The sequence below is a fragment of the Heterodontus francisci genome, chromosome 27, assembly GCF_036365525.1.
Source record: "Heterodontus francisci isolate sHetFra1 chromosome 27, sHetFra1.hap1, whole genome shotgun sequence".
In the NCBI taxonomy this organism is placed as follows: Eukaryota; Metazoa; Chordata; class Chondrichthyes; order Heterodontiformes; family Heterodontidae; genus Heterodontus; species Heterodontus francisci.
The window spans coordinates 31,340,392-31,367,164 of NC_090397.1; the positions used below are offsets into that span (position 1 = coordinate 31,340,392).

Sequence of the window (26,773 nt, forward strand, 5' to 3'; positions counted from 1 at the left end):
ATCCTTGCTGGGAGGTTTGCTAGTGCTGTTGGAGGGGGGGGGTTTAAACTAATTTGGTAGGGGGATGGGATACAGAGTGGAGTTACAGTAAGGGGTGATGCACAGTCAAATATAGAAGAGAAAATGAGTCAGTCTGGAAGGCAGAGCAACTATAGACCTGTTGAGGCACGTGAAAAATGCAAGGCTGGGTTGTATCTATTTTAATGCAGGGAGTCTTACTAGTAAGGCAGATGAATTGAGGGCATTGATTAGCACATGGCATTATGATATTGCTATCACAGTGACATGGTTGAGGGAGGGGCAGGACTGACAGCTCAATATTCCAGGGTATAGAACCTTCAGGCATGACAGGGTAGGGGGTAAAAGAGGAGGTGGCATTGTACTGTTGATCAATGAGTCAATTACTGCAGTTAGGAGGGATGCTCTCTTAGAAGGTTCCTCAAATGAGGCCATATGGGTAGAATTTAAAAACAAACGGGGCAATCACTTGGCTGGGAGTGTACTACAGGCCATCAAACAGTCAGGGAGAGATAGAGGAACAGATATGTAGGCAAATCTCAGAGAGGGGTAAAAATAACAGGGTAATAATAGGGGATTTCAACTTCCCCAATATTAACTGGGATAGTCTTAGTGCAAAAGGCTTACAGGGGGCAGAATTCTTAAAATGCGTACAGGAGAGCATTTTGAGCCAGAATGTAGATAGTCCTACAAGAAAAGGGACAGTACTGGACCTAATCTGAGGGAATGAAGCCGGACAAGTGGTAGAAGTGTCAGTGGGGGAGCATTTCGGGGATAGTGACCATAACTGTAAGATTTAAGGTAGTTATGGAAAAGGACAAAAATGGACCAAAAATAATGGGACTGAATTGGGGGAAGGCCGATCTTAAGATGATAAAACAGAATCTGGCCAAAGTGGACTGGGAGCTTGTAGGAAAGTTGACATCAGATCAGTGGGAGTCATTCAAAGAGGAAATAGTGAGAGTTCAGAGCCACCATGTACCCATTAAAGTGAAGGGTAGGACCAACAAGTCTAGGGAACCCTGGATGTCAAGGGATATAGAGGATTGGATCAGTTTTTAAAAAAAGGAGGCTTATGGCTGATTGAGTGCTGAAAACAGTGGAGGCACTAGAGGAGTATAGAAAGTGTAGGGGGGTACTTAGAAAAAAAAAAGTAATTAGGAGAGCGAAGAGGGGACATGAAAAAACATTGGCGGACAAGATAAAGGGAAATCCTAAGGCATTTTATGTATATTAAGGGCAAGAGGATAAGAAGGAAAAGAGTTGGGCCCATTAGGGACCAAAGTGACAATCTGTGTGTGGAGCCGGCGGGCAGAGGTGAAGTTTTAAATGATTACTTTTCATCTTTGTTCACTATAGAGAAGGACAATGTAGGTGTAAAGATCAGGGAGGCAGATTGTGATATACTTGAACATATTAGCATTGAAAGGGAGGAAGTATTAGCTCTTTTGGCTGGCTTAAAAGTGGATAAATCCCCAGGCTCAGATGAGATGTATCCCAGGCTGCTATGTGAGGCAGGGGAGGAGATTGCAGAGCCGCTGACACAAATTTTCAAATCCTCTCCGGCCACAGGGGAGGTACCAGAGGATTGGAGGACAGCGAATGTGGTACCATTATTTAAGAAGGGTAGCAGGGATAAACCAGGTAATTACAGGCTGGTGAGTCTAACATCAGTGGTAGGGAAAATATTGGAAAAATTCTGAGGGACAGGATTAATCTCCACTTGGAGAGGCAGGGATTAATCAGGGATAGTCAGCATGGCTTTGTCATGGGGAGATCGATTCTGACTAACTTTGAATTTTTTGAGGCGGTGACGAGGGTAAAGCAGTTGATATAGTCTATATGCACTTCAGTAAGGCTTTTGACAAGGTCCCGCATGGGAGATTGGTTCAGAAGGTAAGAGCCCATGGGATCCAGGGCAATTTGGCAAATTGGATCCAAAATTGGCTTAGTGGCAGGAGGCAGAGGGTGATGGTCAAGGGTTGTTTTTGCGAGTGCAAGCCTGCGACCAGTGGTGTACTGCAGGGATCGGTGCTGGGGCCCTTGCTGTTTGTAGTGTACATTAATGATTTAGATGTGAATATAGGCGGTATGATTAGTAAGTTCACAGATGACACGAAAATTGGTGGTGTCGTAAATAGTGAGGAGGAAAGCGTTAGATTACAGGATAATATAGATGGGCTGGTAAGATGGGCGGAGCTGTGGCAAATGGAATTTAATCCTGAGAAGTGTGAGGTGATGCACTTTGGGAGGTCTAACAAGGCAATGGAATATACAAAGGATGGTAGGACCCTAGGAAGTACAGAAGGTCAGAGGGACCTTGGTGTACTTGTCCATAGATCACCGAAGGCAGCAGCACAGGTAGATAAGGTAGTTAGGAAAGCATATGGGATACTTGCCTTTATTAGCCGAGGCATAGAATATAAGAGCAGGGAGGTTATGATGGAGCTGTATAAAACGCTAGTTAGGCCACAGCTTGGAGTACTGTGTACAGTTCTGGGCACCAAACTATGGGAAGGATGTGATTGCACTGGAGATGGTGCAGAGGAGATTCACCAGGATGTTGCCTGGGCTGGAGTATTTCAGCTATGACGAGAGACTGAAAAGGCTGGGTTTGTTTTCCTTCGAGCAGAGAAGGCTGAGGGGAGATATGATTGAGATATACAAAATTATGAGGGGCATTGATAGGTTAGATAGGAAGAAACCTTTTCCCTTAGCGGAGGGGTCAATAACCAGGGGATGTAGATTTAAGGTAAGGTGCAGGAGGTTTAGAGGGGATTTGAGGAAAAAAAATTTCACCCAGAGGGTGGTTGGAATCTGGAACGCACTGCCTGAAGAGGTGGTAGAGGAAGGAAGCCTCACACCATTTAAGAAGTATTTAGATGAGCACTTGAAACGCCCATAGCATACCAAGGCTACGGGCCAAGTGCTGGAAAATGGGATTAGAATAGTTAGGTGCTTGATGGCCGACACAGACACGATGGCCGAAGGACCTGTTTCTGTGTTGTATAACTCTATGACTCTAACAAGTGTGGGGAATTTGTCACTAAAAGACTGAACTGCATGAGGCTACATGCAGGATCCGGCAGGCGCTTGGGAACGTCACACAAGTGGGCGGCACAGTGGCGCAGTGGTTAGCACCGCAGCCTCACAGCTCCAGCGACCCAGGTTCAATTCTGGGTACTGCCTGTGTGGAGTTTGCAAGTTCTCCCTGTGTCTGCGTGGGTTTCCTCCGGGTGCTCCGGTTTCCTCCCACAAGCCAAAAGACTTGCAGGTTGGTAGGTAAATTGGCCATTATAAATTGTCCCTAGTATAGGTAGGTGGTAGGGAAATATAGGAACAGGTGGGGATGTGGTAGGAATATGGGATTAGTATAAATGGGTGGTTGATGGTCGGCACAGACTCGGTGGGCCGAAGGGCCTGTTTCAGTGCTGTATCTCTAAACTAAGTAACCAGCTCCAACGAGAGAGAATCTAACCATTTCCCCCCCACCCCACCCCTTTGACATTCAATGGCATAACCATTGCTGAATACCCGACTGTCGACATCCTGGGGGCTTACCATTGACCAGAAATGGAACTGGACCAACCCTATAAATATTGTGGCTACAAGAGCAGGTCAGAGGCTGGGAACTCTGCGGCAACTAACTCGCCTGACTCCCCAAAGCCTGTCTGCCATCTACAAGACAGAACCCAGGAGTGTGATAGAATACACTCTACTTGCCTGGATGACTGAGGCTCCAACAACACTCAAGAAGCTCAACACCATCCAGCACAAAGCAGCCTGCTTGATCGGCACCCCATCCACCACCTTAAACATTCACACCTCCACCTTCAATGCACAGTGGCAGCAGTGTGTACCACTTACAAGATGCACAGCAACAACTCACCAAAGCTTCTTCGACAGCACCTTCCAAACCCGCAACCTCTACCGCCTAGAAGAATAAGGGCAGCAGATGCATGCGAACACCACCACTTGCAAGTTTCCTCTCCAAGCCACACACCATCCTCACTTGGAACTATATCGCTGTTCCTTCACTGTTGCTGGATCAAAGTCCTGGAACACTCTTCCTAACAGTATTGTGGGTGTACCTGCACCAGATGGACTGCAGCAGTTCAAGAAGGCAGCTCACCACAGTCTTCTCAAGGGCAATTAGGAATGTGCAACAAATGCTGGCCTTGCCAGCAATGCCCACATCCCATGAAAGAAAAAAAAACTTGAACACTGTCTAGAAAAAAAATATTGCCGTAAATTAATAGCACAGGTCATAAAACAACACTAAGGAAAGCTTTAGGTGCAAGGTTTTCTATATGCAAAAATGACTGCCCTGACCCAAACATTACTCGGGACCACTACTTTTCTCTATACATATTAATGACCTAGACTTGGGGGTATGCAGGGCAAAATTTGCAGACTTGGAAGTATTGTCAACTGTGAGGACAATAGCGATAGAGACTTCAAGAGGCTATGGACGGAAATGCGACAGATAAAATTTAATGTTGAGAAGTGTGAAGTGGTGCATGTTTGTAGGAAGGACGATGAGAGGCAATATAAAATAAAGGGCACAATTCTGAAGTGGGTGCAGGTGTAGAGACACCTGGGGGTATATAATTGGTGAAGGTGGCAGGGCAGGTTGAGAAAGTGTTTAAAAAGGCATACAGGATCCTGGGCTTTATAAATAGAGGTATAGAGTACAAAAGCAAAGAAGTTATGATGAATCTTTAAGAAACACCGGTTCGGCCTCAACTGGCGTATTGCGTCCTATTTTGGGCACCACACTTTAGGAAGCATAAGAAGGCTTTAGAGAAGGTGCAGAAAAGATTTGAGAGTGGTTCCAGAGATGAGGGATTTCAGTTTTGTGGAGAGATTGGAGAAGCTGGTGTTTATTTATTTAGAGATACACCACCGAGTCTGTGCCGACCAACAACCACCCATTTATACTATCCCTACAGTAATCCCATATTCCCTACCACCTACCTACACTAGGGGCAATTTACAATGGCCAATTTAACTATCACCTGCAAGTCGTTGGCTGTGGGAGGAAACTGGAGCACCCGGCAAAAACCCACACGGTCACAGGGAGAACTTGCAAACTCCGCACAGGCAGTACCCAGAATCGAACCCGGGTCCCTGGAACTGTGAGGCTGCGGTGCTAACCACTGCGCCACTGTGCCGTGTTCTTGGAGAAGAAAAGATTGAGGAGATTTGGTACAAAATCATGGGTCTAGATGCAGTAGATAGAGCAGCCCTTCCCACTGGTGGAAGGGTCAAGAACCAGAGGTCACAGATTTGAGGTGAATGGCAAATGACCCAATGCCAACATGGAAACATTTTTACGTAGCTTGTGGTTAGGATCTGAAATACACTACCTGGGAGTGTGGTGGAGACAGATACAATTGGGACTTTCAAAAGGGTATTGAATAAGCACCTAAAAAGAGAATTTGCAGGACTACGGGCGAAGCAACTGGTTGAGTTGCTGTTGCATTGTGTCTGTGCCAGAGAGCTGGCACAGACACAATGGGCTGAATGGCTTCCTCCTTTGCTGTAACCATTCTCTGATTAGCAAGAATGCAATGCGTAAAATACTAAGAAGCGAAAGGAGCAGGTTATGAAAATTACATTGCTCGTGCCATGATGGGAAAGATAACGATTACAGGAAGTGCCAAATGATCACCTAAATTCCCACTGCCCTTATTTTTAAAAACAAGATTGGCACATAACAGGAGGGCCCAACCTGCATCAGGTATTGTGTAGTATGACCACAAAAAACTCCCTATATATAAGGAAGCAATTTTGATTTATTTGGAAGTAAAGCGTGGCTACCTGACCCGAACCCAACCAGACCTGACGACGTGTCAGGATCGGGTCTGTCTTCTGGGTCCAGCATTCAGGCTCGGGTCGGGCTGCGCTGGACGTGAACAGTGCTACCTTGCTCCGGGAAGTAATCTTCAAATGAACATTCAGGATGTCAAGGTGGGAAATGTGCAGTCCAGACTCTACACTCTGCAGTAAAACCTGGCTACCTGACTACGTGTCAGGTTTGGGTCGGGCATTTAAAAAAGTTAAAGGACTCTGGCCTGGGTCGGGTTTTAATTTTATACCCGAGCCAGGCTTTATTTGAGAGGTGATGGCTAGAAGGCCTTGGAACTACAGAGTTTGGAGCATTTGAACTGATTATGTAGCATGTATTTACTGATCATAAATGTGTTCTTATATATTGCTCGTTAGTATGACCAGGTGAAAAAGGTATCTGGGGGTCTTTTACTGTCTTCACCTGGTCTTATTGTAACAGGGTTTGATTTTTAAACAGTGTTTTGAGCTTCCCCCCCCCCAACACCCCTTGATGAATCCTTGTTCAAAAGGCAAAGAAATGAGCACACCAGGTTTTCTTGGGTTTAAAGAAGAAAAGTGAAATTTATTAAATCTTAAACTCTAATTCGGTTAACACCTACGGATATAGGACGCGCCCATGCTAGCATGCACACAATACACACATGCGAATAGGGGCAGAAGAAAAATAAAATGGAGAGGTCTCTGAAGGGGGTTTCTTACTGTTTCTGTTTCCAGCCCGCCCTAGAATCTTTGATTGTAGACTATTCTTCTTTTTCATTGGGGCCCAGTATTCTTCTTAAAACTTTTTTCACGTAGGAGACTTTTCTCTCTGAGTTCACGTTTCTTCAATGGGTCTTCCGTTCTGTGAGAAAGAGATAGGAGAAGACAGGAGAGAGGTGTTTGTCCAGGAGCAAACAGCTTTCTGAGTTTCTTTCTCTCAGCAAGTTTAAATTTCAAAAAGACTCTCAACAGTCAGTTAGCCATGTGATTAAACTGGTTTGACCACTTCTGTGTATTAGTGAAGCAAGGACTGGGTCCCTTGTTCCAACACTGTCTGCTAGCATGCAAATGTTTTTCCAGTCAGGGGCTTGGCAATTCCTTGTGATAGGCCCTCTTTTCTTCCCAGCCACAATTTTAAGTTTTAATGTGCATGTGGTGAAATAATGTGTGCCTCAGTCTTAGCAGGTGGGAGCCTGCATGGCATTGTGCACATGTGTATAATACTGCAAGTAATATCCAAATAAGTGTGCTTATATACAGCTAATGAATCACCTCGTCTTTTCACAGATCAATTTGAACCCAGTGGTCAACGAAGTGCAACCAAAGAGTACTGGGTCACCTGCACGCCAGCCATCACCACTCCCACTCGATGCAGGCACCAGCGCAGTTACACCCTAATGAGAAGTTTGCAGTGATATTGAGCAGCGAGCACAAGGAAAAATACTAAGCACTGATTTACAGTGGTATTGGAGGAGCCAAATGTTACAGCGTAGAGGTCCAGCATGCTGAGAGCACTTCCTTAACGTATGGGAATACAGACTGTCATGAGGCTGCCTTCCAAGGATGATAATTAAACTTGTTGAAACACAACGTTCATACTGAAGAGTCACTTGCCTATATATCCATGGCATTTGAAGGTGCTACATTTAGGCTACCTAATGGTTGCGTGTAATTTAATTTGCCGTTGAGTACACAGCAATGCCAGTTGTAGTTAGAATCTCTGTTATGCAGGTAATACATGGAGGTAGAGAATCTTTCATGAGTACTCACTCCTGTATTGCAGGCTTTGGAAGCCAAATGCCCAAGATATAGCTGTGGCCAGCTTCAACTTGCTAGGAAAATGGTTACAGGGAATCATGAGGGGACCATTCTGCAACCTCATGGATACAAACTGTTATATACTCATGTAGGTATGTGGCCATCATGAGGTACCCTCCAGCAGCCATACATGTGGAATAGCATGGGACTAGGTGGTTAGCAGTCAGAGCTATTGCATAACACAAATGATGGAAAATTCTACCTTGTATCGCAAAGATTTCAGCAGATGAGATCCCTCATGCTATAGCAGCTCCATCAGTGTTGTCACATATGTGTGCGGAGCAGGCTCGAGGGGCTCTTAATTCGTATGTAGTGATTCCAGGGAGCTTTCCAGTTGAATATGCAGCCATCCAAAAAGTGGTACTTGCTCACATAGGGGAGCATGATAGTAACACACACCAGCAAGCAAACAAGGGGAAAATGAAAGTCAAATATGTAAAACAGATTAATCACTGGTAGTGAAAAGTTTAATAAAAATTAATTGATCATTGTTAATTGTAGTCTGTCTTTTCTCATATTAAAAAGCACATTAGGGGCAATTTTCTTGTCTGTCATAATGGGCATGAAATTTGGTGGGGTGGGAGGTGGGAATTCCACCCACCCCGTGCCCACACTGACCATGACCTATTTCCTGGGATCTGGGTTATGTCCATTCTAAGGGTTGCCGACTCTGGTTGGATGTTCTCCTGGAGATTTAATCACATGACCTCCAGGTTCAACCACTCCAACCAGGAAAAGAAACTGCTTTTTTCCCCCATCTCCAATATTTTAATAACTAAAATAAAAGGATATTCAAAGAAAATTAGGAAAATGCACAATTTTTTTAATACCCTATAATTTTTCTCCTGGGTTGCTTGCAGCAGTATCCAGGGTATGAAATTTTTATAATAAAACCAAAAAGTGCTGGAAATACTAAGCAGGTCTGGCAACATCTGTGGAGAAAGAAGCAAAGTTAACGTTTCAGGTCAATGACCTTTCATCACAAGTTCCTGCCCCCCCCCCCCCCCCCCCCCCCTCATTAGCCCATAACAGTGCTGGACACCAGTGGGGGAAATTATTGCTGCAGTTTGTTTAATTTATTTTTGTTTTGCATATTTAAATATCACTGCACACAGGAAATACCATGTCTATCCATTTCTCCTTTAAATTTGTCTGTACTATTAAGCTCCCTCTGCCTGCAGCACATGTTAACAACTGTCTGTTTAAAACAGTTTACACTAAAGTCTTTGTGCACCTACCATCTTATAAGCTTGATCTGTGTTTCCTAGTTCTAGAGATTGTGGCAATCTCAACCATTATGGGGGTTCAAATTATCTATTTAATTAATATTATCCCCTCTATAACATTGCTTGACTTCAATCTTCCCTCAGCTCATCTGCTGAAACCCTTATCCATGCCTTTGTTACTTCTAGACTTGTATTGCAGTGCTGTCCTGACTAGCCTCCCACCTTCCACCCTACATAAACTTGAACTCGTCCAAACCTCTACTGCCCCTACCTTTATGCGCTCCAAGTTTTATTCACCCATTACCCCTGTGCTTGCTGACCCTCGCTGGCTCCCTGTCTGACACTGCCTCAATTTTAAAATCCTCATCTTTGTTTTCAAATTCCTCCGTGGCCTCTCCCCTATCTGTGTATCCTCCTCCAATGCAACAAGCCTTCGAGATCTCTGTACTCCAGTTCTGACCTCTTGCGCATCATTGATTTTAATTGTTCCACTTTTGGTGACCATGCTTTCAGCTGTCTTGGACCTAAACCTACGAATTCTGTTCCTAAACCTCTCTGCCGCTCTACCTTTCTCTCCTTAAGATACTTCTGAAAATCTACCTCTTTGATCACGCTTTTGGTCATCTTCCCTGATTTTGCCTCCTGTGGTTCGGTGTAAAAATTTATTTTATTGCTATGGCTCTTGTTAAGCATCTTGGGTCATTTTACTGCATTAAATGCTCTACATTAAGTTGTTGATCCTTCTCTTGTGAATTGCCTTTGTTTAAGAAGGGTGGCAAGGATAATCCAGGAAATTATAGGCCGGTGAGCCTTACGTCAGTGGTAGGGAAACTATTAGAGAGGATTCTTCGGGACAGGATTTACTCCCATTTGGAAACAAACAAACTTATTAGCGGGAGACAGCATGGTTTTGTGAAGGGGAGGTCGTGTCTTACTAATTTGATTGAGTTTTTTGAGGAAGTGACGAAGATGATTGATGAAGGAAGGGCACTGGATGTTATCTATATGGACTTTAGTAAAGCCTTTGACAAGGTCCCGCATGGCAGATTGGTACAAAAGGTGAAGTCACACGGGATCAGAGGTGAGCTGGAAAGATGGATACAGAACTGGCTTGGTCATAGAAGACGGAGGGTATCAGTGGATGGGTGTCTTTCTGAATGGAGGAATGTGACTAGTGGTGTTCCGCAGGGATCAGTGCTGGGACCTTTGCTGTTTGTAGTATATATAAATGATATGGAGGAAAATGTAGCTGGTCTGATTAGTAAGTTTGTGGACGACACAAAGGTTGGTGGAGTTGCGGATAATGATGAGGATTGTCAGAGGATACAGCAGGATATAGATCGGTTGGAGACTTGGGCGGAGAAATGGCAGATGGAGTTTAATCCGGACAAATGTGAGAATGCATTTTGGAAGGTCTGAGGCAGGTGGGAGGTATACAGTAAATGGCAGAACCCTTAGGAGTATTGACAGGCAGAGAGATCTGGGCGTACAGGTCCACAGGTCGCTGAAAGTGGCAACGCAGGTGGATAAGGTAGTCAAGAAGGCATACGGCATGCTTGCCTTCATCGGTCGGGGCATAGAGTATAAAAATTGGCAAGTCATGTTGCAGCTGTACAGAACCTTAGTTAGGCCACACTTAGAATATTGTGTGCAATTCTGGTCGTCACACTACCAGAAGGACGTGGAGGCTTTGGAGAGGGTACAGAGGAGGTTTACCAGGATGTTGCCTGGTCTGGAGGGCATTAGCTATGAGGAGAGGTTGGAAAAACTCTGATTGTTTTCACTGGAACGACGGAGGTGGAGGGGCGACATGATCGAGGTTTATTTATTTTTATTTAGAGATACAGCACTGAAACAGGCCCTTCGGCCCACCGAGTCTGTGCCGACCAACAACCACCCATTTATACTAACCCTACAGTAATCCCATATTCCCTATCACCTACCTACACTAGGGGCAATTTACAATGGCCAATTTACCTATCACCTGCAAGTCTTTGGCTGTGGGAGGAAACCGGAGCACCCGGCGAAAACCCACGTAACACAGGGAGAACTTGCAAACTCCGCACAGGCAGTACCCAGAATCGAACCCGGGTCTCTGGAGCTGTGAGGCTGCGATGCTACAAAGTTATAAGCGGCATGGACAGAGTGGATAGTCAGAAGCTTTTTCCCAGGGTGGACGAGTCAGTTACTAGGGGACATAGGTTTGAGGGGCAAAGTTTAGAGGGGATGTGCAAGGCAAGTTTTTTTACACAGGGTGGCGAGTGCCTGGAACTTGCTGCCAGGGGAGGTGGTGGAAGCAGATACAATAGTGATGTTTAAGAGACATCTTGACAAATACATGAATAGGAAGGGAATAGAGGGATATGGGCCCTGGAAGTGCAGAAGGTGTTAGTTTAGGCAGGCAACAAGATCAGCGCAGTCTTGGAGGGCCGAATGCCCTGTTCCTGTGCTGTACTGTTCTTCTTTGAATTGACAATGCCTGGCGTTTCAGCTTCTTGGTTCAGGCGACTTAATCTAGGTATCAGTTTGATAACCCAAACCAGAACGATCTCAGAACGATTGCAAGCACATAGATGCATGGAGCCAACTTTGTATTTAGTGGATCAATACATGAGGCATAATGTGGGACTGAAAATTATGGCCATTCCAGTGGACTCTTGTTGTACTGGGAGTCTACTGGAACAACCAGAACTATACCAAGACTTGGATATGCTGTGTCTTGGCCATGGGCTGAATTTTGCAAAATAGTCTTGGGGCAGAGCCTGTGCCCACCCTTTGTGAGGCAATTGGTGTGAGGAGCACAGGGATGTGGATTCCCTAAATCAAGAATTTCTAGCCTCAGCTGCGATTTGGGATCTGGCATTGGTTTGGCCTGAACCTGAGCCAAATATACATTACCGGTAGATGACTGGCTGAAATTTTTTTATAAAGAAGCTATAGCCTGTGTTTCTTTGCGGGTTGACTGCCTCAAGAATACCCCCAAGCCGGCAGTGGCATGTATCTTATGACTCTTCACCTGACCATGTGAAATTCAGTGGGTTCTGTGGCAAAGGCTACTGATCCATGTATTCTAGCACTTGTGCATTCCTCCTATCCCAAAAGTAGATATCAGCCCCCCCAGAAATGCAAAGCTATTGGATCTGCACAAGCTCTTTGTATTTCAGAGTGCTGTTGATATTCGGAAAGCTTTACGTGTACTGACTACAGTATCTCTCAAGGTAGGAGTCATTTTAGGATGAGATCATGTTTAGTTTGCCTGGAGAAGTATTACATTTATCCATTCTTTGTGTTGCTTAATGCTTGTGGTTTGAAAGCATATGACAGGACCTGCTCCCTCATCCTGCTTTGTTTGTTTGCACACTATAGTTAGTATGCAAGAAAACAGCAGCTAGGATTGACTGAAATGAATGGAAGAATGAGATCGTTTCCTACTTGTATTTGGTTAAATTGGCAGCTATTAGCATTCATTCAGTTTCTAATCTGAGTGTTTTGCATGTGGCGTAACAGTGGTGTGATGCAGCTACGTATAAAATAATAGTGTTGTTCCTTCACATCCCATTCACAGTGGAAAACACAATATAGCAGGTGATTGTGCCAGTGAGCTTAAAAAATGCGAAGTGGGTTTTAAAGCATTTTTATGGGTGGTTGTAAATAATTTTAACCCTTTGTGTGCTGAAGCAACCTTAGTTGTTTTATACACTGTTACTATAAATTCTGTCACTAATTTAATTTATTTGAGGGGTTTTAGATTGGCGTTTATGGTATTCTGTTGCAGCTTGGGTGGTTGTGTACTTTTTAGTGTTGAAAGATTTAAACATACTTTTACAAATCCTGTGAAATTTGCCATTTAAGTAAATTGTGTAATGGAAATAGAAAATTAAGTTTTTGGCCTAGAAAGCAGTTTTTAAATAGTGGGACACACTGACAATATTTAAATAAAAATTATTGGATGCATGCTTCAATGGATTTCATCTTGAAAGGTACAAGGTTGAGTAGAGCCTTATTTATGAAGAATGGTGACTCATGATCTCAGAAACTAAAGTTCAATTTTATATTCAACCAGCTGGACATTTGTCAAATCATTTTTTGTTTTAATTTTCCTGTCCAAATTCATCAGGCTTAGGAAAAACCTACAGTTCTCCCTAGTGTGAAAACCTTTGGTACCCTTCCCCTATCATTTACATAAAATCTTCAGTAACCCTCTCCTCCACTTGTAGCAGTCTTTCACTCCTTGTCCCCGTATGGAACAGAACAATAATAGGTTCCTGTGTTTTAGTGTTGCTTGGGAAGGATACCATGTCCCACTGCCAGTGTCTAATTTCCTGTGTTCTTTTGATCCCAGTAATTTGAAGCAGTGGCATCCACAAGCTGTTAACAAGCACTAATAACGAGTACTTTATCATCACCTCATTCCATGACAATATGAAAGGCACAATTCAACATGGTGGCTCCTCATCAGAGCCCTTTCCTATCCTGAGTGGTGTGAAACAGGGCTGTGTTCTCGCACCCACACTTTTTGGGATTTTCTTCTCCCTGCTGCTTTCACATGCGTTCAAATCCTCTGAAGAAGGAATTTTCCTCCACACAAGATCAGGGGGCAGGTTGTTCAACCTTGCCCGTCTAAGAGCGAAGTCCAAAGTACGGAAAGTCCTCATCAGAGAACTCCTCTTTGCTGACGATGCTGCTTTAACATCTCACACTGAAGAATGCCTGCAGAGTCTCATCGACAGGTTTGCGTCTGCCTGCAATGAATTTGGCCTAACCATCAGCCTCAAGAAAATGAACATCATGGGGCAGGATGTCAGAAATGCTCCATCCATCAATATTGGCGACCACGCTCTGGAAGTGGTTCAAGAGTTCACCTACCTAGGCTCAACTATCACCAGTAACCTGTCTCTAGATGCAGAAATCAACAAGCGCATGGGTAAGGCTTCCACTGCTATGTCCAGACTGGCCAAGAGAGTGTGGAAAAATGGCGCACTGACACGGAACACAAAAGTCCGAGTGTATCAGGCCTGTGTCCTCAGTACCTTGCTCTACGGCAGCGAGGCCTGGACAACGTATGCCAGCCAAGAGCGACGTCTCAATTCATTCCATCTTCGCTGCCTTCGGAGAATACTTGGCATCAGGTGGCAGGACTATATCTCCAACACAGAAGTCCTTGAAGCGGCCAACACCCCCAGCTTATACACACTACTGAGTCAGCGGCGCTTGAGATGGCTTGGCCATGTGAGCCGCATGGAAGATGGCAGGATCCCCAAAGACACATTGTACAGCGAGCTCGCCACTGGTATCAGACCCACCGGCCGTCCATGTCTCCGTTATAAAGACGTCTGCAAACGCGACATGAAATCGTGTGACATTGATCACAAGTCGTGGGAGTCAGTTGCCAGCATTCGCCAGAGCTGGCGGGCAGCCATAAAGACAGGGCTAAATTGTGGCGAGTCGAAGAGACTTAGTAGTTGGCAGGAAAAAAGACAGAGGCGCAAGGGGAGAGCCAACTGTGCAACAGCCCCAACAAACAAATTTCTCTGCAGCACCTGTGGAAGAGCCTGTCACTCCAGAATTGGCCTTTATAGCCACTCCAGGCGCTGCTTCACAAACCACTGACCACCTCCAGGCGCGTATCCATTGTCTCTCGAGATAAGGAGGCCCAAAAGAGGGGGAGCATCGACAGCCCTATGGGTAGAGAATTCCGAAAATTCACAATCCTTTGATTAAAGAAATTTCTCCTCACTTCAGTCCTAAATGATCAACCCTTTTATACTGAGATTATGCCCCTGTGTTCTGGATTCCCCGGCCAAGGGAAATAACCTGTGTGTCTACCCTGCCAAGCCCCTTCAGAATCTTGTGTTTCAATGAGATCACCTCTCATTCTTCTAAACTCCAGACAATATAGACCCAGTTTACTTAGCCTGTCATCATAACCCAACCCTCTCATCCCAGGAACCCATCTAGTGAGCCTACGTTGTACCACCTTCAATGCAAGTATATTCTTCCTTAAGCATGGAGATCAAAATTGTGCATGCTATTCCAAATGTGGTCTCGCCAAAGCCTTGTACAATTGTAGCAAGCCCTCTTTATTCTTGGACTCCAGTCCCCTTACAATAAAGGCCAACATGCCTTTTGGCTTCCTAATTGCTTGCTGTACCTACATGCTAACTTTGTGTTCCTTGTACAAGTGCACTCAAGTTCCTCTGAACATCAGCATTTACAAATGGCACACCTTTTTAAAAACCAAATTCTGTCTTTCTATTTTTACTACCAAAGTGAATAACTTCACACTACCCCACATTATACTCCATCTGTCACCCTCACTTAACCACTCACTTAACCTGTCTATATCTCTTTAAAGCCTCTTTGTGTCCTCTTCACAGCTTGCATTTCCACCTAGCTTTGTATTGTCACCGTAAAACCATGTTGACTTTGTCTGACCGTACTATGATTTTCTAAGCGCAGTGTTGAGAGTTCCTTAATAATAGATTCCAGCACTTTCCTGCCAACCGATGTCAAGCTGTCTGGCCTTCAGTTCCCTGTTTTCTCTCTTCCTCCCTTCTTGAATGACGGTGTTACATTTGCTAACTTCTAATCCATTGGGACTGTTGTAGAATCTGGGAATTTTGGAAAATCATAACCAGTGCATCCACTACAGCTACCTCATTTAGAACCCTAGGATGTAGGCCATCTCGTCCTGGGAATTTGTCCGATTTTAGTTCCTTAAGTTTCTGTAGTATGTTTTCTCTGCTGATATTGATTACCATAATTTCCTCACTCTTAGTCCCTAGGTTACCCTCAATTTCTCAAATGTAACTTGTGTCTTCTGCTATGAAGCAAGACACACAATGTTTGTTCAATGAGTCTGCCATTTCCTCATTTCCCATAATTTCTTTTGCCTCTGTCTCTAAGGGACCAACATTTACTTTAGCTACTTTTTTTTTTATATAGTTGTAAAAGCTCTTACAATCTATTTTTATATTCCTGGTTTACTCTCATTCTATTTTGCTGGTTTCTAAAATACTCCCAATCCTCAGGCTTACTACTATACTTTGCAACATTATAAGCCTTTTTTAATCTAATACTATCCTTAACCTCCTTAGTAAGCCACAGATGGATCTTTCTTGCTGAGTTTTTGTTTTTTAATGGAATGTACTTTTGTTGAACATTTTGAATTGTTTCTTTAAATGTTTCCCACTGTTCATTTACCCCATACCTTTTTGTCTTGTTGCCTAATCAACCTTCACCAGCTCTCCCCTCATACCTAATTAATTGGCTTTGTTTAAGTTTAAGATTCGTGTTTGGGAATGGAGTATGTCGCTTACAAACTTAATATGGAACTTAATAGTTACCATTACATTGCTAAAAGGAAATAGCATAACTGTAAAATGTCCTAAATGGTTGCAGAGTGCAGTTGTGTTTGATGGCCTAAGGCTTGACTATAATCTCTTGCCACCCCCTCTCCCCAATGCTCCCCCACCAAAAAAATGTATCTATTGGATACATTATAAATTGAGGCAGAGTTTCTGATGTTTTGAGTGTGGACACAAATCTGGGGAGCAGAGCCTTGTGATTGTTCTGTAATGTCTCAATAGCCAAAACAGAAAGCAGTATGTATGCAGTGAGGACCAGAAGTATTCATAAACCAAACATTGAATTCAGACCTATAACTTTTATTTATTTTCAGAAATGTATTTCTCCCCATTACGGTTCTCTTGTGTTGCATGCCAATTTTCCTCCTCTGTTGCAAAGTTGACATCAGGATCTTGTTTGTGGAATTGTGGGCATGAAGTTATGACCAGCTACTTCATGGTGCGGGACATAGTACACATGCTTTGTAGTTTCAGTTTGATTTTGTGTTTTACAAATAGAATCCTTCTGTATTGGTTTATTTCACTTGCCATGGAAGAAAGAGGTTTAAAAATGACATGCTCAATTGCAAAGCACAGTGTGTATTTCTAAGTTAATATAGTAGTAATTGACTTCTGTTTCTAACCTTGCCTTGGCGAGTTGGTGCAGTGCACCTTGTAGATGGTGTACATTGTGCAGTGGTGGATGTGGTGCCAGTTAAGCAGGCTACTTTGTCCTGGGTAGTATTGAACTTCTTAAGTAGTATTATGTAAGCTGCACTCATCTAGGCAAATAGAGAGTATTCCATCACATTCCTGAGTGGTGCCTTGTAAGTTATGGGCAGGCTCTGGGGAGTCCAGAGGTGAGTTACCTGCCACAGAATTCCCAGCCTCTGACCTGCATCTGTGACCACAGTATTTATATGGCTGCTGCAGTTCAGTTTCTGGTCAGTGGTAAACCCCCCCCCCCCCCCCGCCCCCCAGGATGTTGATGGGAGATTCAGTGATGGTAATACCATTGAATGTCAAGGGAAGATGCTTAGACTCTCTTATTGGTGATTGTGATTGCCTGGCATCTAAGTGGCAAGTAACATTCATGCCACAGATCAACCCAAGCCTGAATGTTGTTTCATGCAGGCACAGACTGCTTCACTATCTGAGGAGTTGCAAATGGTACTGAACACTGGGTAGTTGTCATGGAACATCTCCACTTCTGACCTTATGTTGGAGGGAAGGTCATTGAAGCAACTGAATGGTTAGGCCTAGGACACTACCCTGACGAACTCTTGTAACGATGTCCTGGGGTTGAGATGGTTGGCCTTCAACAATCACAACCATCTTCTTTTATGCTAGGTATGACTCCAACCAGCAGAGAGTTTTCCCCCTGATTCCCATTGACTCCAGTTTTGCTAAGGCTCCTTGATGCCATAATCGGTCAAATGCTGCCTTGATGTCAAGGGCAGTCACTGTCATCTCACCTCCCCTCTGGAGTTCAGCTGTTTTGTCCATGTTTTGACCAAGGCTGTAATGAGGTCAGGAGCTGAGTGGCCGTGGCAAAACCCAAACTGAGCACCAGTGAGCAGGTTATTGCTAAGCAAGTGCTGCTTGATAGCGCTGTTGACGAGCCCTTCCATCACTTTGCTGATGCTTCAGAGTAGACTGATAGGGCGGTAATTGGCTGGGTTGGATTTGTCCTGCTTTTTGTGTACAAAACATACCTGGGCAATTTTCCACATTGTTGGGTAGATGCCAGTGTTGTAGTTGTACTGGAACAGCTTGGCTAGGGGTGCGGCTAGTTCTGGAGTACAAGTCTTCAATACTGTTGCCGGAATTTTGTCGGGGCCCTAGCCTTTGCAGTATCCAGTGCTTTGCTTGATATCATGTGGAGTGAATTGAATTGGTTGAAGACTGGCATCTGTGATGCTGAGGACCTCGGGAGGAGGCCGAGATGGATCATCCACTCAGCACTTCTGGCTGAAGATGGATGTAAATGCTTTATCCTTGACTTTTGCACTCATGTGCTTACTCTCCCATTGTTGAGATGGGTCTATTTGTGAATCTGGCAGGACTGCAGAGCTTTGATGTGACCCATTGGTTGTGGGATTGCTTAGCTCTGTCTAGAGCATGCGTGTAGTCCTGTGTTGTAGCTTCATCAGGTTGGTATCTAATTTTTAGGCATGCTGGTGCTGCTCTTAACATTCTCTCCTACACTTCTCATTGAACCAGGGTTGATCCTCTGGCTTGATGCTAATGGTAGAGTGAAGGTTATGCTGGATCACGTTACAGATTGTGGTTGAATCCAATTCTGCTTCTGCTGATGGCCCATGAATGCCCAGTTTTGAGCTGCTAGATCTGTTCCGAATCTATCCCATTTAGCACTGCCACACAATATGATGGAGGGTGTCCTCAGTCTGAAGATGGAACTTGGTCTCCACTAGAACTGTGTGGTGGTCACTCCTACCAATACTGTTATAGACAGATGCATCTGTAATAGGTAGATTGATGAGGTCGAGGTCAAGTAGGTTTTCCCTTGTTTGGTTTTGTCATCACCAGCCGCAGGCCCAGTTTGACATATGTCCTTCAGGTTTTGGCCAGCTCGGTCAGCAGTGGTGCTACTGAGTCACTGTTGATGGGCATTGAAGTCCGCCACCCAGAGTATATTCTGTGCCCTTCCCACTCTTGGTGCTTCTTCCAAGTGATGTTCAACATGGAGGAGCAATGATTAATCAGCAGAGGGAGGCTGGTAGGCGGTAATCAGCAAGAGATTTCCTTGCCCACGTTTGACCCGATGCCATGAAACTTTATAGCGTCCAAAGTCAATGCTTTGGACGCCCTGGGCCACTCCCTCCCCACTATATACCATTGTGCCTGTGAGACAGGACATACCCAGGAATGGTGAAGTAGTAGTCTGGGACATTGGCTGTAAGGTATGATACAGTGAGTATGACTGTCAGGCTGTTGCTTGACTATGGGACAGTTCTCTAAAGGTGTGCAAAGAAAACCCAACGTGAGCCCGAATTCCGGACCTGGAAGTTCGACCCGACCCGAATCCGACTCGTCGTCAGGACCCATCAGGGTCGGGTTGGGTGGCAGGCCTTTACATCCGTATGTGGTTAAAGGCCTGCTACCCGACCTGACTCCGACGTCATGTGTCGGATTCGGGTCGGGCTTCCGGGTCCAGCTTTCGGACTTGGGTCGGGTTTCCTTTGCACACCTGTACAGTTCTCCCAATTTTGGCACATCCCCAGATGTTAGTGAGGAGGACTTTGCAGGGTTGACTAGGCAGAGTAAGAGTCGACTAGGCAGGGTGTGCCTTTGTTGTTTCCGGTGCCTAGGTTAATGCAGTGTGGTCTGTCCGGTTTTATTCTTTTACAATATTTCTGTAGCGGTTTGACACAACTGAGTAGCTTGCTAGGCCATTTCAGAGGGCAGTTAAGAGTCAACCACATTGCTCTGGACCTGGCGTGTCTCATACGCCAGACTGGGTAAAGACAGCAGATTTGCTTCCCCGGTTTTTGAGATTCCAGTAGTCTCATGTTCGTTACTGGGTAGCTTTTTATTCTAGATTTATTAATTACTTGCTCCTGTTATGTGCTGCTTTGGCCTGCAGCAAGTGAACTAGTTCCTGAGATGTTGGAAAGTTAAAGAGTGCATATCCTTCCTGTATCTTAATATCCGTGAGTAAATGAACATGCATCGTGCACTGGTTTTGTTGGAATCTTGCTTTATGGGACCACCTTTACAGATTAGTTCAACAGGAGTTCCAGTGCTAAATTACAGTTGGAAAGTTTGCCTTGTTGAACAAGATCCCAGTAAATAAAGTCCCTGGGCCAGATGTGATTCAGGGATGGGTTTATACGATGTTAAATAGGGACAATACTATTTTCGAAGGAAAGCTGACAATTGGCAGCTACAGTTTAATATAATTGTAAAAAGTTTTTTAGATTAAACTTGCATTTATATAGCCTCTTTTCATGACCTTAGGATGCCCAAAGCACTTTACAGCTAATTAACAACTTTTTGAAGTTTAGTCGCTGTTGTAATGTAGAAAATGCAGTAGCCAATTTGCACGCAGCAAACTTCCACATACAACGACATGATGCTGATAAGATAATCTGTGTTTTAAGATATTGATTGAGGGATAAATATTGACCAGGACACAGGATAACTGCCCTACTCTTTGAAATAGTGCCACGGGATCTTTTACTTCTACCTGAGAAGGCAGACGGACCCTTGGTTTAATGTCTTATCTGAAAGAAGGCACCTCTGGCAGTGCAGCATTCCCTCAGTACTGCACTGGAGTGTCAGCCTAGAGTTTTGTACTGAAGTCATGGAGTAGGACTTGAACCCTCCAACCTTCTGACTCAGATGAGAGTGCTACCAACTGAGCCACAGCTGACACAAGTTCTGAAAAGAGATTGTAGGGGCAAGTGGCTTAAATTTCTTCAGGGTCAAATTGAATAATTATCTTGGAGAGAAACCAATCCATTTGCAACTGCAAGGGAGACAGACTGTATGGACAATGGATTTTGTTCGGTCTTGAGATGGTGTTGCTATGTGATTTGGACATGTGTCAGAAGATTGAAAGAGCTGAAATGTTGTCTGGTGGCTTTGCATTTAGCTATAGTTAAGCTGTAACACTTTAGTGCATGCGTGCTTTGCCCATCTATTTGATATATGATGCTATTGGGTAAGCTTAGCAATTTTTCTTTTTGATCTATACCCTGTACTTCTGGACATGGTACTTGCCATTTCTGTTGACTTCCAAACAGTCTGTACAACTCATCTGTGAGGAGGAAACCCTTCAGCGCCAAGCAGGGTAATTCTTCTTTGATCCATTTCAGAAGGAGCAGCTGCATCAATGAATGGAGAGTTTCTGTATAGACTTTGCACCGTCAGCAATTGATTTCCTGACTCCTTCCTTTTAGCAGAAATAAATCAGTTTGCCTTTAATTTGTAACTGCAGCTGTGCCAGATTCATACACTCTTTTTGCCTCCTTTCTCCACCAGCACACTGCCCCCAACCCAAACCAGGAACTAGCATTGAAATTATAAATGGGCTGCACACAAAAGGTCTGGTGGGATCTGTTCTTGAATGGGCTCTTTCAAAGCCTGTAGTTTGCAGGTTCCACAGGCTGAGTGCAAGACAGGAAAATCTACCTTGTGTGCGGGAGCTGAACTGGTGCTCGGGGAATGCTGCACAAAGTGTTGCATTCTAGACTGCCTCTATCCTACAGTTCAGAGTATAAAGTGTAGTAAAGCGAAGTTGCAAACACACTGGTGGGTGTAGAGTTAATGTTTAAGATCATGGAACAATTCAATAAACTTCCAATTTATATGTATATTCATAAAAAAATTAGGAGAGATGATCAAAAATTTCATTTAAAATGACAACGTTTTTAGAAATGTAGAGATGTGATGTCAGCGATTTAAGGAAGTTCAGAAAGTATCGTGGAGATGCCCAATGGCTCTGCCACTAATGACTTGGCAAAAGATGTGGAGATACTTGAAAGGCTAAAGTCAGAGGGCAGTAGAATGCTTAGAAGGATTTAGAGGGAAGGGTGGGGCAGTAAGGGATTTGAAGTTGAGGATATTTTTATTTCAGTGGGTTGGGGGCAATGAGCTTTTGTGGGTCAGCAAAGTCAGGGGTTTGGGTGAGTGAGACTTAATTGTGTGACATGTTGAGTTTGGGCCAAGTTTGAATTTGTGGGGAATAAGAGACTGACTAGGAAGAGATTGGAGAAATTGTATCGAGAACTAATAAAAATGTGGCTAAGGATTCCATCAGCACTGGAGCAGAGGATGGGTGAAATTTGGGCTTTAACTTGAACACAACACCAAGGGGATAAAATTGGACATGAGCAGAGATGCACTGCAGGAGTGGTTGCTTTTGCTGCTCATTAAATGACACGGCTGGTATTTATTTCCATTGGTTGCAATAAAACTGAATATTGGGCGGGGTGTATAACAGGTGAGTGATGTGATACCACCATTTTGCATCCCTGTGCATGCCCAACTCTCTCCCCACCACCACCCCCCCCCCGCCCCTCCTCCCACCTCCCTCAATTGCTTTTTTTTATAGCTTTGTTTAGCCTGAGGGAGTGGCTGGAGAGAGGGATTGAATACGTGGCTAGGAGCAGAGTCTTTGGCCATGACTGAAAACCTTGACTTTGCTCCCAATGGAGGTAGCTTAGACTTACTAACAATGTAATGTTGGACAGGTGCGTTTTATGCCATGCTCTGGCAAATCAAAAATTATTTACCAAGAAAATAAAACTAAAATTGTAATAAGAGTTTGTTAGATAATAAATTAGTACATCTTTAGCATCTCAATCTTGATGTATTCTGTAATTAGGTATGATTAGAATATCTCATTCTAAAAGACTGCAAATAATTGATTCTGACTATACAGTTGCAATTTTGTTTTCACTCAAATGGTTGGAAAATGCTTCTAAGGTTCTCTTTTATCTTGGTCATTTCTATATTTTGATAGTCATTCATTTTTATTTAACTTTGTACTCTGAATCGTGTTGCCTTTAAATTCCAGTATTTAACTGTGATAGTAATGTTTCTTTGATTAAACATGTGGTTTATTTTAACTTTAACCTCTGACTGAGATACTGAGTAATTTATTAAACAATGATTGTTCTTTCCAGGTTTGCAATGAAAGTGTGTAGATTGTAGGAGATATTGCATCTTCCCTCACCTTGCAGCAGAATAATTGAAGTGTGTCACAGTGTGATATCTACCAATACTTCACGGCAATGTTTATGATTTGGCTTATCTCTTTTCCATTAGGATTGCCTGAAAGCTTGCCAGGAGCAGATTGAATCATTGCTGGTCAGCAACTTGAGACAAATTCAGCAGCACCAACAGCAGCGGGACCCTTCAAAGAGGGTGGATGAACTGGGCCAGGCCAGCACTCCCACGGATGTGAGAAATGTAAACCTGTGAGCCTGCTGGAGTGGAAAAGACTGTGCGTGATCTTCCCTTTAGGAAGAAATCTTTTAGTTTTTTCTTTTAAAAATGCTCCCACATAGAAACTATCTAAAGCTTTTAGAAAAAAAACTGATAAAATTCTGGTGCCTATGGTGTTCTGCAGAAGGGAATCCCACCGTATTTGTTTGCATAATTGCTGATATATTATCGATGATGAACATGCTTAAAAAGCATTAAAATAGCTAGCTAAATGCAGGCCTGTGTATGTGGGATCAAATGATTAGACATTTACTGTTCTTATTTTATGGTGCATGCACCCTCTTCAGATATAACGAAATGTGTGTACAATTTGTGGCTCAGTTTAGATTGCAAAGCAATAGCCTGAGGGATTGGGGAGGGTTGCTGGGAAATAGTCTCTTTTGTGAATGAACCATCTTCAGTGTAGAAGGAATGTAACTGCCTTAACATATTGAACCTTGTATCTTCCAGTGAAGTTTAGTTATTGGCAGGATTGCTATACTGTGGGTATATGTTTTGCCTTAAATAATCAGTGTTTGTGTAGAAGGTTCCTATTTAAACCAACTTTTAATTTCTCCGTGTCTTAGTTTTGTGTATATTTCCTCACACTCTGTCTGTATGTCTTTTCTCCCTAGTGACAGTGTTCTGCATGGCACTCACTTTTCCCCATGTGTGTCTCTCTCTGTTACTTGTTTGTACCAAAGTGTTTCACTTTTTCCTGTATGTTTCACTTTTCCGTATGTTGGTTTCACTTTTTGTATGTCTATTTGTGTATGTCTCACTACTTTTCTGTATATCATCTATTTCTAATTTTGTTCTGTCTCCGTTCTTTCTCCATCAATGTATATCTCTAGCTCCTTCTGGTTCCTTCTTCAGAAATGCTACTCACAGCAGCATTGTTGGCTCCAGGTAGAGCTGCTCCTCTAACTGTGGACCAAACTTGAATGTGCCCAGGGAACTCTGAATCCAACTGCCAGTCAGCTGATTACACTGCCATGGAACTTTGCATTAGAAGGCATAAAACAGGGTTGTCCAGGTTGATGTAAATCTTTTGGTCATCCCTATTGATCTCCGATTTTAACTATGTGATTACCTAGCATTTTGTGTGAAGAGCGAAGAAAAAGAACTATATCCTTCCACTTGACGAGGCATAAAACTTTTCAAAGAGAAATACTTCCAAACATATTTTGTTTTTTTGTGCAGACATTGGCCCACAGTTAGCATTATCGTAAACCATTTCATTTGAAAAGCACTTTGAATATATTTCCCAAGGGATGAATGGAATGGTTTATGAAATTGACTTGTTTTTGTTTTCCGGTATCTGGTGTATTATATAATTATGGTGTTGCTAGAAAAAGAAACAACGCTTTGTATGGAGGACATTCCAGTTTGGGTTGCAACATTCCACAAATGTTCAGTAACTTCATGTATTTTCAGTGACACAGAAGGATCTTGTGTGCCACAGGTGTGCGGAGCGTTGGACATTTGGATGAGAATCATTGCTGGTGCAAGAAGCAGCAAGTAACATGGTTCACAACTACTTGTTGTTTGAGAAAATCTGTATTCAGTCTACTTGAATTTTTCTGCTCCATCGTTAGGGCATGGATGGTAAAGAGTTGGGGCGGTGTTTATTTGCACATGTTTTGATAATAGTCTGAAATTTGCAAAATGAAGCTATTGATTGAAATGTTGAACTAGGGATTTGTGAAAGGCTGGCCTAAAGAAAGTATTTGGGAGAAAAGTAGAGTTTTGCTGAATTGACACAGCCTGACCTGGGTTGATGAGGGTAGAAAATGGAGTACGAATCTTTATTTTGCGCTGCTATGAAAAGCTATGATTTGTTTCATTCTTATTCACCTTAACAGTACTTGGCTGTATTGTTTCACTGAGTGTGCTGCTATTTTATAAACATTTTTATAATATATTATTTTACCGCTTAAGTTTCAAAATCCTGAAGTAGTAGGTAATAGAGAATGAAGACATTGATTTACTGGAAGTGCCCATGTACAGTTTTTTCCAGTATTGTTTCATGATTTTCTTTTTGTCACATTCTGCAAAGACAGCATAGTTACCTCAGGTTTACTGGACAATAAAATGGTTCATATTCACAATACCTCACACTTCTACAGTTTCTGGGGAGCCTTACAGGCTTCGTTGCTAGAAAGAGATATGGTTGGGCACACTGTAGTACAGTGCTGCCTCAGTTGAGAGATGCATAGTCTGGTTGCACAGGCATAAGGCTCCCTTCTGGGCTCAGTAACATTACCATGTACCTCATTTACTTTCAGATGCACAACTCTGTTCTTAAACTTTTTGCTTTACTGGGTGTTATGCCATATCAATACAATGTAATTCTTTCACAATGTGCTCTTATGTTTTGTGGTTATTCATATGGTTAGGGATGAGTAGACAGCTTTTATAATTTGAGTACATTGTGGAAAACTTGTGTGATGATCAGTTGATGGGTACAAGGCTGATTTCAGTAGATTTGTGAATAAATTTAAAAGGTCTTGTTTGTTCAGTATTGAAAAGACTTTTTTATTCAACTTATTATGACTTTGATTGGATCATAGATGGTTTTATGGTGTGAAGGAAATAGGCATGTCTTATGGACAATAAAGTCACTTGGTCCAAAGTGTGTGTATGTTTGTGTGTCTTTTTCACACTTGTATTTTCTCACTTACATTTTCTCACTTGTCACCCAAACAGTGGAAACTCTTTGCGTTATAGTTTTCACTTGATTCTAATGTAATGCATCTTTATTCACAGGATGTGTGCTGATTCTCTAAGCATATTTTGTTGAGTTGGTGAAACTAAACTTGTGCCAAGAGACTGATTCTAATGAATAGAGCAGAATCTTAAAAGGGAAATATAATCAAGTTGCATTATTTTACATTGTTTTTTGGCAGAAGGATAAGAATTGGACATTATGGTTAATCCTATAGTTGGAGCATCATGCCCTGGCTTACTGAACATTGTGGTGCTATACCATAAATACTCCATTACAGGTTTGGGATATAATGCTACTGAATAGGGGTGGTTCTGTGCAAACATTCCGCTCTTTTCAGCATAATTTTGGGATTCTGCTGTTTCGCGTGACCATTTTAGACAATCTAAAACAAGCTAGTCTGTATGATATGGGTGTTCATTGTTGTAACAGCTGAGCCACAGAAGACCCAGAAATATTCAGATCATTTCAAAATTGAATTATCAAAATTTTCTGAACGCTAGAAAAAGTACAGCACAGAAGACCATTCAGCCCATCCTGTCTGCGCCGGCTGAATAAACTATCCGCCCAACCTAATCCCACCTTCCAGCACCTGGTCCATAGCCCGTCAGGTTATAGCACCTCAGGTACATGTCTAGGTACCTTTTAAAACAATTGAGGGTCTCTGCCTCCACCACCATTCCTGGCAGCAAATTTCAGACACCCGCCACCTTCTGGGTGAAAAAGTTTCCCCTCATTTCCCCTCTTATCCTTCTACCAATCACCTTAAACCTGTGCCCCCTGGTAATTGACCTCCCCGCCGGGGGAAACAGGTCCTTCCTGTCCCCTGTATCTAGGCCCCTCATAATTTT

General features: G+C 43.3%; 1 protein-coding gene across 2 annotated transcripts in view; it reads left to right on the forward strand.

Annotated features, from left to right (window-relative positions):
* The window catches only part of ccnd2a (cyclin D2, a), a 42,174-nt gene extending 16,345 nt beyond the window's left edge, over positions 1–25,829 (forward strand). Inside the window, exon 5 of one of the 2 annotated variants that reach the window (XM_068059088.1) lies at positions 23,036–25,829. In XM_068059088.1, the coding sequence (XP_067915189.1) occupies positions 23,036–23,191 (156 nt within the window). In that variant the 3' untranslated portion in view covers positions 23,192–25,829. Of the gene's footprint in view, positions 1–7,137; positions 8,164–23,035 lie in introns of those variants that run through there. The other variant, XM_068059089.1, reaches the window with a different exon arrangement.
* Positions 25,830–26,773: the final 944 nt, after the last annotated feature.